We start from the raw sequence: 15,772 nt of genomic DNA, 5'->3' as shown, positions 1-15,772 counted from the left end.
AAAGAAAGATATAACAGAACCTCGTGCAGTCATCAATAAAAGTAATAAAATACTTTTTACATCCTCTAGTATGCATGAATTTTAAGTCACATAGATCACTATGTATTAACTCCAGAGGAGTCGTTGACTTTTCCACCGAATGAAAAGGTAGTCTCGTCATTTTTGCTTCCATACACACTTCACATTTGTGTGTTTCGTCAACATTGATGTTTGGTAATAAATTTAACTTGACGAGAAGTTTCAGAGTATTATTATTGGCATGCCCAAGTCAATCATGCCACAAATTAAAACACTGAACAACATAGCTGGAAGTTTTTGTTTTATTATCATCAAATTCACGGTGTACAGTCATTACAACCATTTTGAACAGACTCTGTTCTAAGTACCCTTTACCTACGAATACACCATTTTTCGAAAGTACAAAGTTGTTTGACTAAAAGACTAGTCTGAAATCAGCCTTAATAAGTGCTGATCCAGAAACTAAGTTTTTCCTGATGTCGAGAACATGGAGCACATCAATGAGCGTTAGCTCTTTCCCATATGTCATTTTCAGAACAACTTTCCCGAGTCCGACAATCGGGGATGTCATGGAATTGACCATATAGTGCTTTCTTCCACTTATCGGAGTATACTTGGAGAATATCGCCTTATCAGAACAGATATGACAGGTTGCTCCAGTATTGATCAACTACTGCTTTTGGTTATCCACCACCGTGTTGGCTTCAAACACGACCGTAGTGAGATCCAATTCCATGTCGTCAGAAGTTATGACTTGATTCGCAACATCCTTCTGACTCTTGGTTGGTTTCTTTGGACATCTGCAATCCTTGGACATGTGTCCTGACTTTCCGCAGTTGTAGCATGTGCCCTTGAATTTCTTGCCTTGAGCATTCTTTTTGGATTGCTTCGACATTTTGGCTTTTGGCTCAGCCAGGTTGGACATCTCGTCGACTGCCCACTTCATTCCTCTGGAGTTGGACATCTTTCGATTATCTTCCTCTATTCGTAGCCTCAGGATTAGGTCTTCAAGTCACATCTCCTTTTGCTTGTCTTTAGGTAATTTTTGAAATCCTTCCACGACGGAGGGACTTTCTCGATTACCGCGGCCACTTTGAATGACTCATTCAGCTTCATGCCTTCGGTATCTAGATCATGCATTATCAGTGGCATATCTTGGACTTGAGATGTTACCTCTTGGAATCCAGCATTTTGAAATCCAAAAATCGACAGACGATGAATTTCTTCAATCCGATGCTTTCGATTTTGTATTTCTTTTCAAGTGGCTCTCATAGAGATTTTGCCGTCTCTATTGAACAATATACGTTATATAACATGTTGTCCAATGCATTGACAGCGTAGTTACGACACAGGAAATCTCCGTGCGACCACGCATCGCATGCATCCTTACTATCGGAATTACCTTCCGTAGCGGCTGGCGAGTCTTTATGCAAAAACCGTACGAGGTTTAATGTTGTCAAGTAGAACAACATCTTCTGCTACCATATTTTGAAGTCGGCTCCGTTGAGCTTTTCCGGCTTCTCTCAGGTTGGAACGTCGTTGATTCCAGCCATCAGTTTGCACGAAGAAAATTCATCTTAAAAATGTTGGGTCCTTTATTGCTGATGCAAACTGAGTGCAGGCAAAATGATAGTATACCACCGTTTTCGTCTAAGTCGATGCTAGAGTTAGACTCTATATCTTTAAGACGAATTTGTCCCGCACACGGTGCTCACAGAATACGGTAATCGTCTCCCAAGATACAACGACTTTTATCTTGTGATAGCAACACTACAAATCGCAAGACCTCCGAACCGAGCAAACTTCTTGAACTCTCCAATGCAAGAATGCAATGCTTGCTTTGCTTGGAAAGAAGTGAGTGAATGAATGAATGAGTATGTGAGGGACTTTATTTATACATATGAAAGGGTATAAGAACCTCTTGGTTTAATTAGATCTCATATATCCATCTCAAATGGATGATGTAGATCACATCCTTTCCTAAGATGTATACTACCTCTTTATTAGATGCACCCTTTAATCATCCAAAAAGTATTTCAATCTTTTTGATTATTTTCCATTTATAATTTCTAACACATTAAACATTGAAGCATTTGTAACAGAAGCAAGCAAACAATGTAACCGAGAAGATTAATTACCTCCTCGACACTTCCATCATCGACCATCGTGTTGAAAGATAAAACCATTTTCTCCTCGAGTGCATGTTCCAAATCATCGACACAAACTACAACTGAGAATCCAACAAACCGAAAACAAAAAACTGACTTATAGATAATGACTACTTTGGAGGTGAAGGGCCTAGAAATTATGAAGAGGGTATGTATAGAAGCATCATTAGTACTCCTGACCATCAGGTCGCGAGAAGAAGGTGAGGATGAAGGAGACGAGCTCGTCGTGCTTCTGGTGGGAGTCTCCGCCGCCCCACTGGTTTCTGATTGCCACCTGAAGCGCCTCCCAACGCGAGAGGACGAGGGAGATTCCTTCCCTCAAGAGGAAAAGGGGTGTGTGAGAGGGCACCGGGGAAGGGGAACCGCCCAACATGCCACCGCCGGAGAAGCTCATGGAGTTTGTTTGTCCGATCACCGGCCACTCCCTCGCCTACGTGTAAAAGGAAGCCAAGTAGCGCGGGAACGTGATATCATAAGCCGGGGGAGGAGAGATGGCGCGTAACTGACGCGGAAGGCAACGGTTGGAAGTAGAACAAGGGCCTTAATTTGAGTCAATTTTATATATCTAATTTTTTACTATTTCTTTATTCTTTGACCTTTTGTTTTTAAAACATTCCTGATTTAATTATATACCATCACAATAAATGGTACAAAAGAAAATAATGAAATATTTTAATCATTTATTCAAAAATAATCTTGTGAGGATGAGTATAAATGACCTTTTCTCATGTTCGGCCATAATGACAACTCCCCAATCTAGAGCGGCTTAGCATGACATATTAGAATTCATTAAAGTCTTATTCGCATCATTATATTTGATCCTATTTGAAATTAGAAAAGATAATGTACTGGTTAGGCGGTTCTATTGACCGTGAGAAGACTTTGAGATGGAAGAAAATGACGTCAAGCGATCTTCTTTGTGCACACCACAAAGAGAGTAAATAGGAACTTTAGAGCGCAGTGGTGGATCTAGGAATTTAAGTATGGAGGGGCGATCATGATCTGAGTTGAACGCGACCAATTTTTTTTTAAACGGTTAATTAATTATATGTAATTAAAAAAATATTTTTTAAATAACTTCGTATACGGGAGGAAAAAGTATAATATTATGAAAAAATCTGTACAATCATATTAACCAGTCTACTAACAAATACGTGATAATTGCATTCTTTGAAACTCCATGTTCTGAAAATGCTGTAAAATTGGCGCATTGTTGACAGTATTAAAAATATCTTTTTCAATATACACTACCAAACTGTCATTCATTCATTCATCTTCAATCCTGTTTCGCAAATATATTTTGACAATATTCATTGTTGAAAACACCCTTTCAATGGTTGCAGTAGCAACTAGAAGAAGTAAAGCTAGCTCAATCATCTGATAAATCAAAGGAAACACATGGTTCTTCATTGTTTCAATCATTTCCTTTACAAGAGCTCCCTAATCTGAAATGCTTTCAAACCGTTCATCTGATTTGACATTATCAATATATGTTTCAAGCTCTTATTCAACCAACATATGCTCATTCTAAGAAAAATCATCCTCAACAAAATGAGCCAGACGCATTGATTTCTGTACATCAAATCTAAAGAATGAGTTCCTAGTGTCAAGGCTGTAGAATCGAAAAGACGCTAGAGGGGGTGAATAGCGTTCTTCGAAAAATTGTGAATTAAAAACAAGTATGTAGCGGAAAGGGAAACAAGAGACAATACTAACAGAAGTCAAGTTTTACTTAGTTTAGAGCCTTCGACGACTCCTACTCCAAGGTTCGCGACCATCGATCATTTTCGTTGGGCAATCACTATAAGTTTGAATAAGGTGTTACACACTTTGAGTACAAGAACTAAAATCGTTGCCGACAAACAGAAAGGAAATAAGGATCTCTCGTTCTTTAACCTTAGGAGCAGTCTTTCGGTGTCGTCGGAGCTTTTTCGAAGCAGCACGCAAGAGATAAACTTGTAGTAGTTGTTGTTCTGAAGCTCCTAGTTGAAGGCCTTTATATAAACCCATTCCGGGTGCCTGAAATTCTTCTGTGTGCTTGGACCACATGGCTCGGCCAGTCGGCGTGCTCCAAATCAGTTTGTGAAAGAGTTTTTGAGTTTGGGCACCTAGACGGACTCTGGGCTCCTGGACCGCCCGGGTGCCCGAGGCACTCGCCCGGGCAAGCCTGGTCCAGGCGCCCGAACTCCGGGTGCCCGAATCCCTTCCTGGCGCCCGAACTCTCCTTTTCTTCAGCAGCTTCTTCTCTGCAGAAAGGTTAGTCCAGACAATAAAAAATATATTTACCCTGCAAAATAGAGTTAGAATAACATAATAAAATAGTAATAATTAGATCCTATCTCGTCGAGACCAGGATCTAGTCAAAGTCTCAACTTAGGTTTCCTAAATGGACCTAAGCTAGATCGACACCTATAGTTCCCTCGATGGAGAACACGCCCTCACTGGATCTCTCCTCTAATTGCTTACCTCCACTTACCAACTGCAGTTGCTTGATTTTCCTTTGACCTATCAGGTCTTCCCCCTAGTTGTCAGGTTCATAGATCCAACTAAACTTTGGTTGGTTGTCAGGTCCCATGGACCCAACTGGACTTCCCGACAGATATCTGGTCTTGCGGACCTATCTGGGCTTCACACTAGCTATCGGGCCCCACAGATTTAACTGGATTTCAGGTTGGTGTCAGGTCCTTCAAGCCAATCAACTCCTGCATATTTGGTAGAAAGGTTAGACAAACATCACATCTAACTTTAACCTATTTGCCATACATCAAAACCAAATTACTATACAGCCTGCACCAACAATCTCTCCCTTTTAGATGTAATGACAACCTGAGTTAAAGTTAGAAAAACAAATGCAAATAAGCATTAAGCATTAAGCATTAAGAATTGAGTAAAATGAGCTAACATGATTTGATTTTGATTTTTCTAACTTAACTCACCATCCTCCCCCTTTGGTATATATCAAAAAAATTAATACATGAAGTATAAATAATAAAGGTTTAGTAAAAAGTACTTTACAAACTTAGTTTTTCAAACAATGATGTCAAGTACTTTAAATAATTTTAAAAACGAGTGTTTGAAAATCGACTATTTTAATTAGAAAGTGCTTATCTTTTTAGAGAAAAGTTTGCAAGTAATGTTTTAAAAAAAACTTTACAAAGGGAAAGATTCAGGTTCATTTTAGAGACGATTAAATATTTTAAAAATAATTTATACAATAGTATTCAAATGATATTATATACTGATTTTGTAAAAAATGCTGAGAAATAAATTACCAAGAGAATTATTTTGAAATGTTTAACTTTTTCAAAAAAATATTTTGCAAGGATAATTTTTATGAGAATTTTTTAAGTAATTATTCAAACATTTCCAAAGTAATTTTTTAAATAGAATAACTTTTCCAAATATTTTAAAGCTATTTAAAGTGTTTTTACATAACATTTTCAAGGTAACTTTTTTTAAAAAAAAAGTAATTTTCAAAATAAATTTTGAATATGATTTTGAAAATAAACTTTTCAGAAATAATTTTCAACTATATTCTTTGAAAACCTTAGATACAAGATAATAAGTAGATATTTAAGTAAGTTTTAACTTTTAAGATATCAGTTAAAAAGATAGTATAAAAACTTTTTGAAAAGATGATACGTTTAAAATATAATTTTCAAATACCCTCCCCCTTGAATTAATTTGACACACCCCCTTAATTCGTACTAGTATTTAGGAATGTTAAATTTTAAGGCCTTAGCTTTCCACCTTCTGATTATCTTTGTTAGTTAAAAGAAATTCTACTTAAGTGTTTAGGACAAATAGTGTTGGGAATATTAAAAAAATATATTATTTCAACAACCTGAATTTTTTATTAATTCCCTATTAAGTTTGATTAACCATTAATCATTTAATCAATTAATCGCCTTGGATTTAGTTAAGAGATATAATAGTTAATCATTATTAATAATTTATTGATTAACTTTTACTTAACTCCATTCAATAATTTATTGATTAAAACAACTTAACTTTTGTATTGAAGGTATTAGTTATAATTTAATTTTTCATTTACTTGATCTTTAAGTTTTGATTAGATTTGACTTAAGTTACGTTAAATTAGCTAGGATTAACTAACTTTAGAGTTAGTATTACCCAAAGATAAATTTGCTAAAGTTATTAAACAAAGTTAAGTAAAGTTAAGGTTCAATTTGAGTCAATCTTTAATTAAGAGAAATTATGATTTAATTAAAATAAAGTTAATTTTAATTAACATTGAAATTAAAGTTGATAAAGTTAAGATTTTAAATAATTTTTTAAAATGATAAAAGAATTTTTAAAAGATTTAAAAGATTTTTAACTTAATTTTATTAAAAAAAATTAAGATAATTTTTAAAAGATTTTTAATATAATTATAAAAAATCTTTTTAAAGAATTTTTAAAATATTTTTGAAATAAATTTTAAAGGAATTTTTAAAATAATTTTTAAAAGGTTTTTTAAAATAATTTTTAAAAGGATTTTTTAGAATAATTTAAAAAGGATTTTTTAAAATAATTTTGAAAAAGATTTTTAAAAGGATTTTTAAAATTATTTTTAAAAGGATTTTTAAAATAATTTTTTAAAAATAATTTTAAAAGATTTTTGAAATAATTTTTAAAGGTATTTTTAAAATAAATTATAAAAGGATTTTAAAAATAATTTTATAATGATTTTTAAAATGATTTTTAAAATAATTTTTTGAAGAATTTTTAAAAGTATTTTTAAAATAATTTTTAAAAGAATTTTTAAAAGTATTTTTAAATGTATTTTTTAAAAAATAATTTTTTAAAAAGTATTTTAAAAAGAATTTTAAAAAGTATTTTTTAAAATAATTTTTAGAATAATTTTTAAAAGTATTTTTAAAAGAATTTTTAGAAGAATTTTTAAAGTGTTTTTTTTTTAATTTTAAAATTATTTTTAAAAGAATTTTTAGAAGAATTTTTAAAGTATTTTTTTAAAAAAATTTAAAATTATTTTTAAAAGTATTTTTAAAAGAATTTTAAAATTATTTCTAAAATAATTTTTAAAATGATTTTTAAGATAAGTTATATGTAATACATTAATTAACATATTTTAAATTCAATTTTGATTTTAGTGTCTAATTAAATTAGTATTGGTATTTAATGTAATTTTAATTTAATTTAATATTTATTTATCTCACCCAGTCTATGTTTTAAGACAAAGAGATCCTATGATTTTATGAGATGAGTTACGTTGAATTTCAGGGTTTAGTTTAACTTGTGTTAGATTCAAGTTTAGCATTGGGTACAGACATTTTTTAGATAAACTTTTAAACTATGGTGAGTTACCTGGATATCATTAGAGTAACCATGCTTTCAAAATTTTCCAAATAGTCCTATCCACTGAACTTAATAATAAAACTTTGGTTTAATCAATTAGGATTGGTAAGGGGTAGCTTTAGTTAGTTCCACTAAGTCAAATGCGCCAGGTTGAAATCATATTTTCCTAGACATGCATAGACAGAGCTTTCTTAACATACTATCATCCAAAACTTCTCTAGTATTATTTTTCAAGTTAAACTTTTGTCCCTTTGAGATCTAATCCTAATTGCCCTGCCGAGTAACCTATTATTTTAGAGGTGCCAACTAATTTGAAGCCTCCCCCTGAATTATTAAACTTTTAGTTTTAGGTTTTATGCAGGGACGGATCTAGGAATTCGAGTTGGGGGGGGGCTTGAAATTAATGTAATAAATTATATATTATTATAAAAAATAGATGTATAACAAAAAAAAAGTCCTTACATTATTTTATTCAACAAAGTTGTGCTCTACGAGATTTTGAAATATAAAATTCATCTATAATAGAATCTACATCTATATCCTTAGCTAAATCTCATTCAATATAAAGTGGCAAACAGTCTTCAAGAAATTCATTCTCCATTTTATTGCGAAGTGATGTCTTTACATTCTTCATTGCTGAAAAGGCTCACTCAGTAGTGGCAATAGAAACAGGTAACGTCAAAACTAGATGAATCAATCTAGTCAACATAACATAAACCTTTGATCGTCCACTCTCAGTCAATTGCTGACATAACTCAACAAGTGTAGAAGCCTTCAAATTTTGTATCACATCAAGTTTATAATGTACCAATTCATACTTCAAAGCAATGATGTCTTTATTTGTGAAATTTTCAGGATAAAACTTCATTGCAAGCTTGCAAATATCATCAGTGTTAATTGATTCAAATGAATTTTTAGGATCTAAAGCGGTACTAAGAGAAAGAAGTTCCACTAATGACTCATTAAATCGAGCATTTAACTCCATCAAGATGAAATCTATTGTTGCATTAAAAACATCAAAGTGGTAATGATGTTCAACTGTAGTTTGCTGACGGGAATGACCAATCTTATATAGACAATCAAGGTCAGGCACATCAATTTCATTTCTCGTACAAAAAACTTTCACTTCATGAAGAAATTCTTCCCACCCGCATTCTCTAAGTTCTTGGAGGATAGTTTTGGTAGTAGAAACAAATGTAATAGCAGACAAAATATGTTGAGATTTTCTTTGAAAATTTTGACAAAGAGTATTTGTTGTTCTCATAATTTTATGCATTAAATGCAAAATGAACACAAATTCAAAGCTTTCCATGTTTCTATAAATCCCCTTAACTAGAATGGTCACTAAGAACTTCAAAAACTTTACAAGTTGCAGCATACATACCTATCAAGTTTTTTACCGAGTCATAGTGAGAACTCCAACGAGTAGCTTCCGCTCGCTGCAAATTACCAATTTGATTAGCCCCACTTCCAGAATCACGTTCTCCAATTGCCAACATATGTTCGATTTCAATTCTCTGTGCAGTATGTAACTCAGCAATGCATTTAGTAGAAGTAGTAACAATATTTACTATATTATCCAAATGAGAAAAGAATTCCCAAATAACACTGATATCCTTGGCTGCAGAAACTAATGCGAGTTGTAATCGATGGGCAAAGCAATGGACATAGTATGCATAGGGACAATTGCGCTACGCATATTGCTAGCACCATCATATCCTTGGCCTCTGATTTCTTAACTTGTAAGTCATGATGAACAAGAACATTTGATATTTCTTTTTTTAGGTTCAATGAGGTAGTATCGCTAACACTTTTGATGGCAAAAAATCTTTCTGTCAAAACCCCATAATTATTCACAAACCTCAAGATAATGGTCATTTGCTCTCATTTAGATATATCTCGTGCTTCATCAACAAGAATACGGAAACATTTATCACTAACTTCTTCACGAACCATCTTTCGTACTCTATTAGCCATAATATGTAAAATCTCTTTATGAATTCCTGGAACGATATATTGAGCATTTTTTGGAGCATTCTCAAGTACAACTTCATCAATTTCTGTACTCATTTTTGCAAAAGCCTTTACTAATTCAAGAAAATTCCCACGATTAGATGAAGATAGAGATTCATCATTACCTCTAAAGGCACACCCTTGAAGTGCTAGCCAGCGAACAGTGACAATTGAGGTCCGCAAACGCAAATGATTTTTTTCTTTTTCCTCTTTAGATTGGGCATGCATGACATTATCAATATGTTGCGAGGGTCTCATCAAATTTTCAGCTTTTCTCTCGCACATAGTATGAGGCGAAGAAGCTGCAGAACTAATATGGGCAAGAAATGCACATGTTTTCCCTTGATTTACCCTTTTCCAATTGTCAAATCCTTCATTGACCAATGCTGAGATATTAGACGAATTAACATCATTCAGGAAAAGAAAACAATAAAAGCAATATGCCTTATTTGTTGAAGGCGAATACTCCAACCAATGAAATTTCTTGAACCATTTTGTTTTTGAAACCGATGATTTTGACTTCCAAATTTTGTAGCTGGATACTCCAACATATCTGGTCGATAAGGCCCCATCTTTAGATATGAACGTCTTATTTCATCTCGTTCATTAATATGATATTCACATATCTGTTTTCTTTTTTCTGGATCTCATTCACTACAACTAGAGGATAACTGATGATCATTGCTAGAAGAGGAAATTGAAGGAATTTGAACACTAAGAATTGGAAGACTTTCACTAGATTGATGTTGCATTTTAGGGATGGTGGGAATTAAAGTACTTTCACTAGTTTGATGATCTCTTTTCTTAAAATACGAGACTATCATCTTTCCTTTTTTTGCAGCAGATTGATGTTCCATTTTAAAATAGTTCAAGTTATATCCCTAATTAAATAATGAAATAACAATCGAATAAGTAAACAAGTAAAAGTAATAATAGATATGCTACAAACTCGGAATAAAATAGAAAAAATCAAAATCAAATGATTAACCACAAAAAACCAAGACGATAGTAGCAGTCACAACGACAGCTATTGTTAATTAGTTTTTCGCTTTCTATTTCGCCCTTATTTCCGTCCATCTTCTCACAGTATTCCCAACACATATCTTTTTCTCGAACCACTGAGGTAGCCAATTATCATAAGCAATCACTATTTGATTTTTAAGTACTGAAAAGTAATTGAAAATTCACTCATTATCTGGACCAGCATTAAAGATGAGGCCAAAGAAATGAAGATGCAATATCTCATGTTTTGATGGCTCAAAATGACGCTTAATAGTCGTGATAAAACTAAGAAAGTTTAACGAAACTTACTGATGCCAGTGGAATAGTATCCAATATGCTCTCCTCTCTGCAAAATTAGAGCAAAACAAAAATAAACAAATATTACAAACGTCGTATTTTATAGAAAGGATAAATCATCATAGTCAATAGAGAAGATGGGAAATCAAAATTCCAAAAGCAGTAAAGCACAACAGCCATTCTTAAATCCTGAGAAGCAACTCATATGGTAGAAAATCACAACTTGACATATAATCTAATAGAAGAAATCCAGAAATAATCAAGAAGAAAACTAGGGCAACAATCGATTTAAAAATTGATTACGATAAAAATGAAAATAGAGAAAATACTAACCTTTCTTCTGTCGATGATGGTGGACCGTGGATGCTGATGCTTCCTTTTGAGTTCTGACGTCGCTGATGCGGTGATACCTTGCGATTCGCCTATTCGACGATCGTCGACTCACACGCACGAAGGCAAAAAGGCAAAAAATCCCTTGATCACCGACTCTTTAATATGTATATCCTTATAAAAATAATTTTTGGGCTCGGCACCAAGGCTAAGCTATAGCCCAGTATAGCCCTAAGGAAGATCCATCTCTGGTTTTATGTGGATTTGTTTAGTTCTACTTGCTTAGTTAGACAAGCTTTAGAAACTCTTTCTTTAATTTGTTAAGTTTAATTAATTTTTAGTTAAGATTTAATTAATTATAGTTTAGGTTGAATTTATGTTTTTAATTTTAAATTAATTAAATTAGTTAAATTGTCCTTCTTTAAAGGAATGTACTTAATATTTATTTTTTTTTTCAATTTTAATTGTATTAAGTCAATTAAATTATCTCTCTTTAAAGATTTATCTTTAATGTTTAACTTTTTATTAATTGTTAATTTTAAATTTGCTAAATTATCTTTGTTTAAGATGTTATCTTTAATATTAAATTTTGAATTTGTTAAGTTTGGTTTTGATTTTTATCAAAGTCTTTGATTTTATACTTATATTTTCTTTATCTTTTAAGTTTATATCATTAGTTGAATTTGTTAGATTAGTTTTATCTATGTACTTATCTTTAAGATTAAATTTTTACTAATTAAATTATCTTGAATTTAGAAAGAATTTACTAAATTGATATTATCTAGATTATTAAATAATTTATTAAGGTATTTATTGATTTTATCTAAATCTATTTTCTCATTTTTTAGTTTTAAATTTAAATATATCTTAATTTTTGAATTAATTATTTCTTAATTTTTATTTAGTTTTGAATTTTCTGAATTAATTAATTTATTTGAATTGATTTGGTCAATATTCTATTTGACCAAGTCAAGGTTGATGCCGATTTGGTCAAAGTCTTGATTGACTTGATCAAAATCTAGATTATTTTGTAGTTCTGAATTTGAATCATGTAAATCTAGATTATTATGAACCATATTTGGGATAATTTCATATTTATCTAAATTATCATACAGATTATTTAAACTACTACTGACAAGAGTATTTTGGTAAATTATACTAACCTTAAATGCATCCCCTAATTCAGTAGGATTTTTCGTTGGATTTGACTCGAGCTTAGATTCATTTTTGATTTGATCCTCTAGCTCCATCGGCTCCTTGTGAAGATTGGTCAAACGAGTCCAAAACTCATAGGCGTCTCGGTGTTCTCCAATTCTGCATGTGATTTTATTAGATAATAATTTTATAATTGAATTTATTATCTTTTTATTGGCTTCTATGTTTTGGGTTAATCACCTTAGTGGCATGCCGCCATGGAAGTTGTTTATAAGGATGAAGCATTCCATCTGCATCATCCACAGATTGAATTCGTGCCTCTTGTACATCTCATATGGTGGTGGTTCATGGATGCTCTGTCCTTTTTGATGAGACATTGATATACTTGTAAAAGTTTTAGACAAGAAGGAATTTCCAAGACTTTGTCTTGGGGTAAGTAGTGTGGGATATAAAGAAATAAGGACATTTAACCAATTTAAAAAATAATAATAAATATTATGATAAATTTTGTCAAATGAGTTATTTCACCAATTCTAATTAATAGTGAAAAAAATGAAAGTGAATTTAAAAAAAAATAGAAGGAAAAAATGAAAAGGATTCTTTAAGGATTCTTTTGTAAGTGAATTTAAACAAAATTGATATATATATATTCTTTTAAAAAGAAACTTCCTTTGCCTGATTGGTGATTGCACCAATTCAGAGAGGTACCTGCTCTGATATTATTTGTAGGATCGGAAAGACGCTAGAGGGGGGTGAATAGCGTTCTTCAAAAAAATTGCAAATTAAAAACAAGTACACAACGGAAAGTGAAACAAAAGACAATGCTAACACAAGCTAAGTTTTACTTGGTTCGAAGTCTTCGACGACTCCTACTCCAAGGTCCGCGATCGTCGATCGCTTTTGTTGGGCAATCACTATCAGTTCGAATAAGGTGTTACATGTTTTGAGTACAAGAATTGAAATCATTATCGACAAACAGAAAGAAAGTAAGGATCTCTCGTTCTTTAACCATTGGAGTAGCCTTTCGGTATCGTCAGAGCTTTTCGGAGCAGCACACAAGAGAGAAACTTGTAGTAGTTGTTGTTTTGAAGCTCCTAGTCATATACTTTTATTTCCGGGCACCTGGACCATATGGCTCAGCCAGTCGATGCGCTCCACATCATCTTGTGGATGAGTTTGAGGGTCCGGGCACCTGGACTGACTCCATGCGCCCGGACCAACTCCAGGCGCTTGGATCTGCCCGGGTGCCCATGGCACTCGCTAGGGCGAGCTTGGTCTGGGCGCTAGGACCAGCTTTGGGTGCCTCGACTCCAGGTGCCCAGATCCATTCCAAGCGTCCGAACTCTCCTTTTTCTTCAGCAACTTCTTCCCTATAGAAAGGTTAGTTTAGACAATAGAAAATATATTTACCCTGTAAAACAGAGTTAGTACAACGTAATAAAATAGTAGTAGTTAGATCTTGTCTCCTCGAGACCAGGATCTAGTCAATGTCTCAACTTAGGTTTCCCAAATAGTCTTAAGTTGGACTGACGCCTACAATTCCCTCAACGAGGAACGCGTCCTCACAGGATCTCTCATCCAGTTGCTTACCTCTACTTACCAACTGTAGTTGTTTGACTTGCCTTTCACCTATCAAGTTTTCTCACCATTTGTTAGTCCGCAGACCCAACTGGACTTCTGTCGGTTGGCAGGTCCCAGGGACCCAACCAGACTTCTCACCAGATATTAGGTCTCGTGAACCTATCTAGACTTAGGACTAGCTATCGAGCCCCGTAGACCTAGCTGGATTTCAGCCTGGTGTCATGTCCTTCAGACTAGTCAACTCCTGCACACTTGGTAGAAAGGTTAGACAAACACCATATCTAACTTTAACCTATTTGTCATATATCAAAATCAGATTATTAGGGTAACCTGTACTAATAAAGGCATGATATACAAATCAACAAATCTGTAGTTGTTTCAGAGAAATGACTATTCATCTCCTATAGAATAATATTGATAACCTGCAATTTAAAAACTAAACGACAAAAGTCAAAAAATTAATAAATATGCTATTGTGTAAAAGAATTTAATTGACTGTAAATAAAAAAAATAATTATGAAGTTACCTTGCAAAAGATTTCAACATGGTAGTAGTGATAAAAATTAATATTTTTTCCATCTCTCTTCAAACGACTACGGCTGTTGATGGTATTTTTCATATTAATGATTTCAATGGAATGAGTGTTACAAAACTTCTTCACATCCTCAAGTAAAACATCCTATCCAGAATCTCTCAACTTTTGCAATTTACCTTTCACATTATTGATCAAACACATTGCATTCACAATATTTTGATCTTTCTCTCGTAGAACTGTTGACAAATGATTTATTATTGCCAATATACGTTTCATCAATAGTAGAATAAACACAAATTCATACCTCTCCATTCTTTCAACTAAAGTTCTACTTAAACTCTTAGAAGAATGATCATTATCATCAATTAAATTTTTAAGAACCTCTATAATAGATGGCCACATTTGTTCAATATGACATAAAGTTGAGTGATGAGACCACCATCATGTATCTCTAAGTCTAGCTAGACTAGTTTCTTGGTTTAGTCCTCTACCAAAACTAATCTTTTCTTTTTCATGAAGTTCAACTTTTCTGTCATGTTCAAGTTGTTTTGTCGACCCTTTTGCAAGATGATGCATATGTGTTCACAATCAAACCAACAATCCACATGAAATCACAAACATATTGATTTGCTTGAGTAATAGCTACAACCACTAGCTGGAGTTGATGAGTAAAACAATGAACATACCTTGCATACCGATTTTTTTTTCATTATCAGTGATTTTAAGCCATTAAATTCATCAGACATATTTGAAGAACCATCATATCCTTGACCCCTCAATCTCGCCACCGGCAAACCATACTTAGCAAATAAAGAGTTGATTGCCTCCTTCAAACAAGTAGCTATAGTTGTTGCAACATGAACTACATTCATAAATAGTTCAATCACCTCTCCATGTTTGTTTACATATCTAATAACAACTGTCATTTGCTTTTTCACTGAACAATCACGAGCCTCATCAAGTTGTAAAGTGAACCACCTATCTCTAAGATCAGTTAGAATAGCATTTATGGTCTCAACTGCACAAGCATTCACCAGTTGCTTTTGAATTTTTGGGGCAATCATTTGATTATTTTCAAGTGTATTCATTCCAACAATTGTCACAACTTTTGGACACTCTGAGCTATACCATTCGAGCAATTCTAAAAAATTATCTCTATTGGATGATATTGAAGACTCATTATGTCCCTGAAAAGAAAATCCTTGTAGCAACAAAAATTGAATTACTTTTAAAATGGAAGTTAGGCTTTTGCAATAAGCAACTTCAATCTCATGTTTCCCTGATGAAAATGAATACTCCACACTATGTCTTTGATTCTTGAAACTCTTAAATTGTATTCCTGCCTCATTGTGCA

General features: G+C 33.0%; 1 protein-coding gene across 1 annotated transcript; it reads right to left on the bottom strand.

Moving 5' to 3' along the window:
• Window positions 1-2,078: 2,078 nt before the first annotated feature.
• On the bottom strand, window positions 2,079-15,506 carry LOC122043852. The gene is made up of 9 exons (XM_042604422.1): window positions 15,105-15,506; window positions 10,830-10,866; window positions 9,428-9,904; window positions 9,216-9,337; window positions 8,890-9,022; window positions 8,314-8,501; window positions 2,367-2,616; window positions 2,157-2,248; window positions 2,079-2,087 (listed from the first exon to the last, which is right to left on the bottom strand). The coding sequence occupies exons 1-9, from the start codon at window positions 15,504-15,506 to the stop codon at window positions 2,079-2,081; spliced, it is 1,710 nt and encodes a 569-aa protein (XP_042460356.1).
• Window positions 15,507-15,772: the final 266 nt, after the last annotated feature.

The sequence above is a fragment of the Zingiber officinale genome, chromosome 2A (assembly GCF_018446385.1).
Source record: "Zingiber officinale cultivar Zhangliang chromosome 2A, Zo_v1.1, whole genome shotgun sequence".
Taxonomy (NCBI): domain Eukaryota; kingdom Viridiplantae; phylum Streptophyta; class Magnoliopsida; order Zingiberales; family Zingiberaceae; genus Zingiber; species Zingiber officinale.
This window is presented reverse-complemented; position numbering and strand designations above follow the sequence as displayed.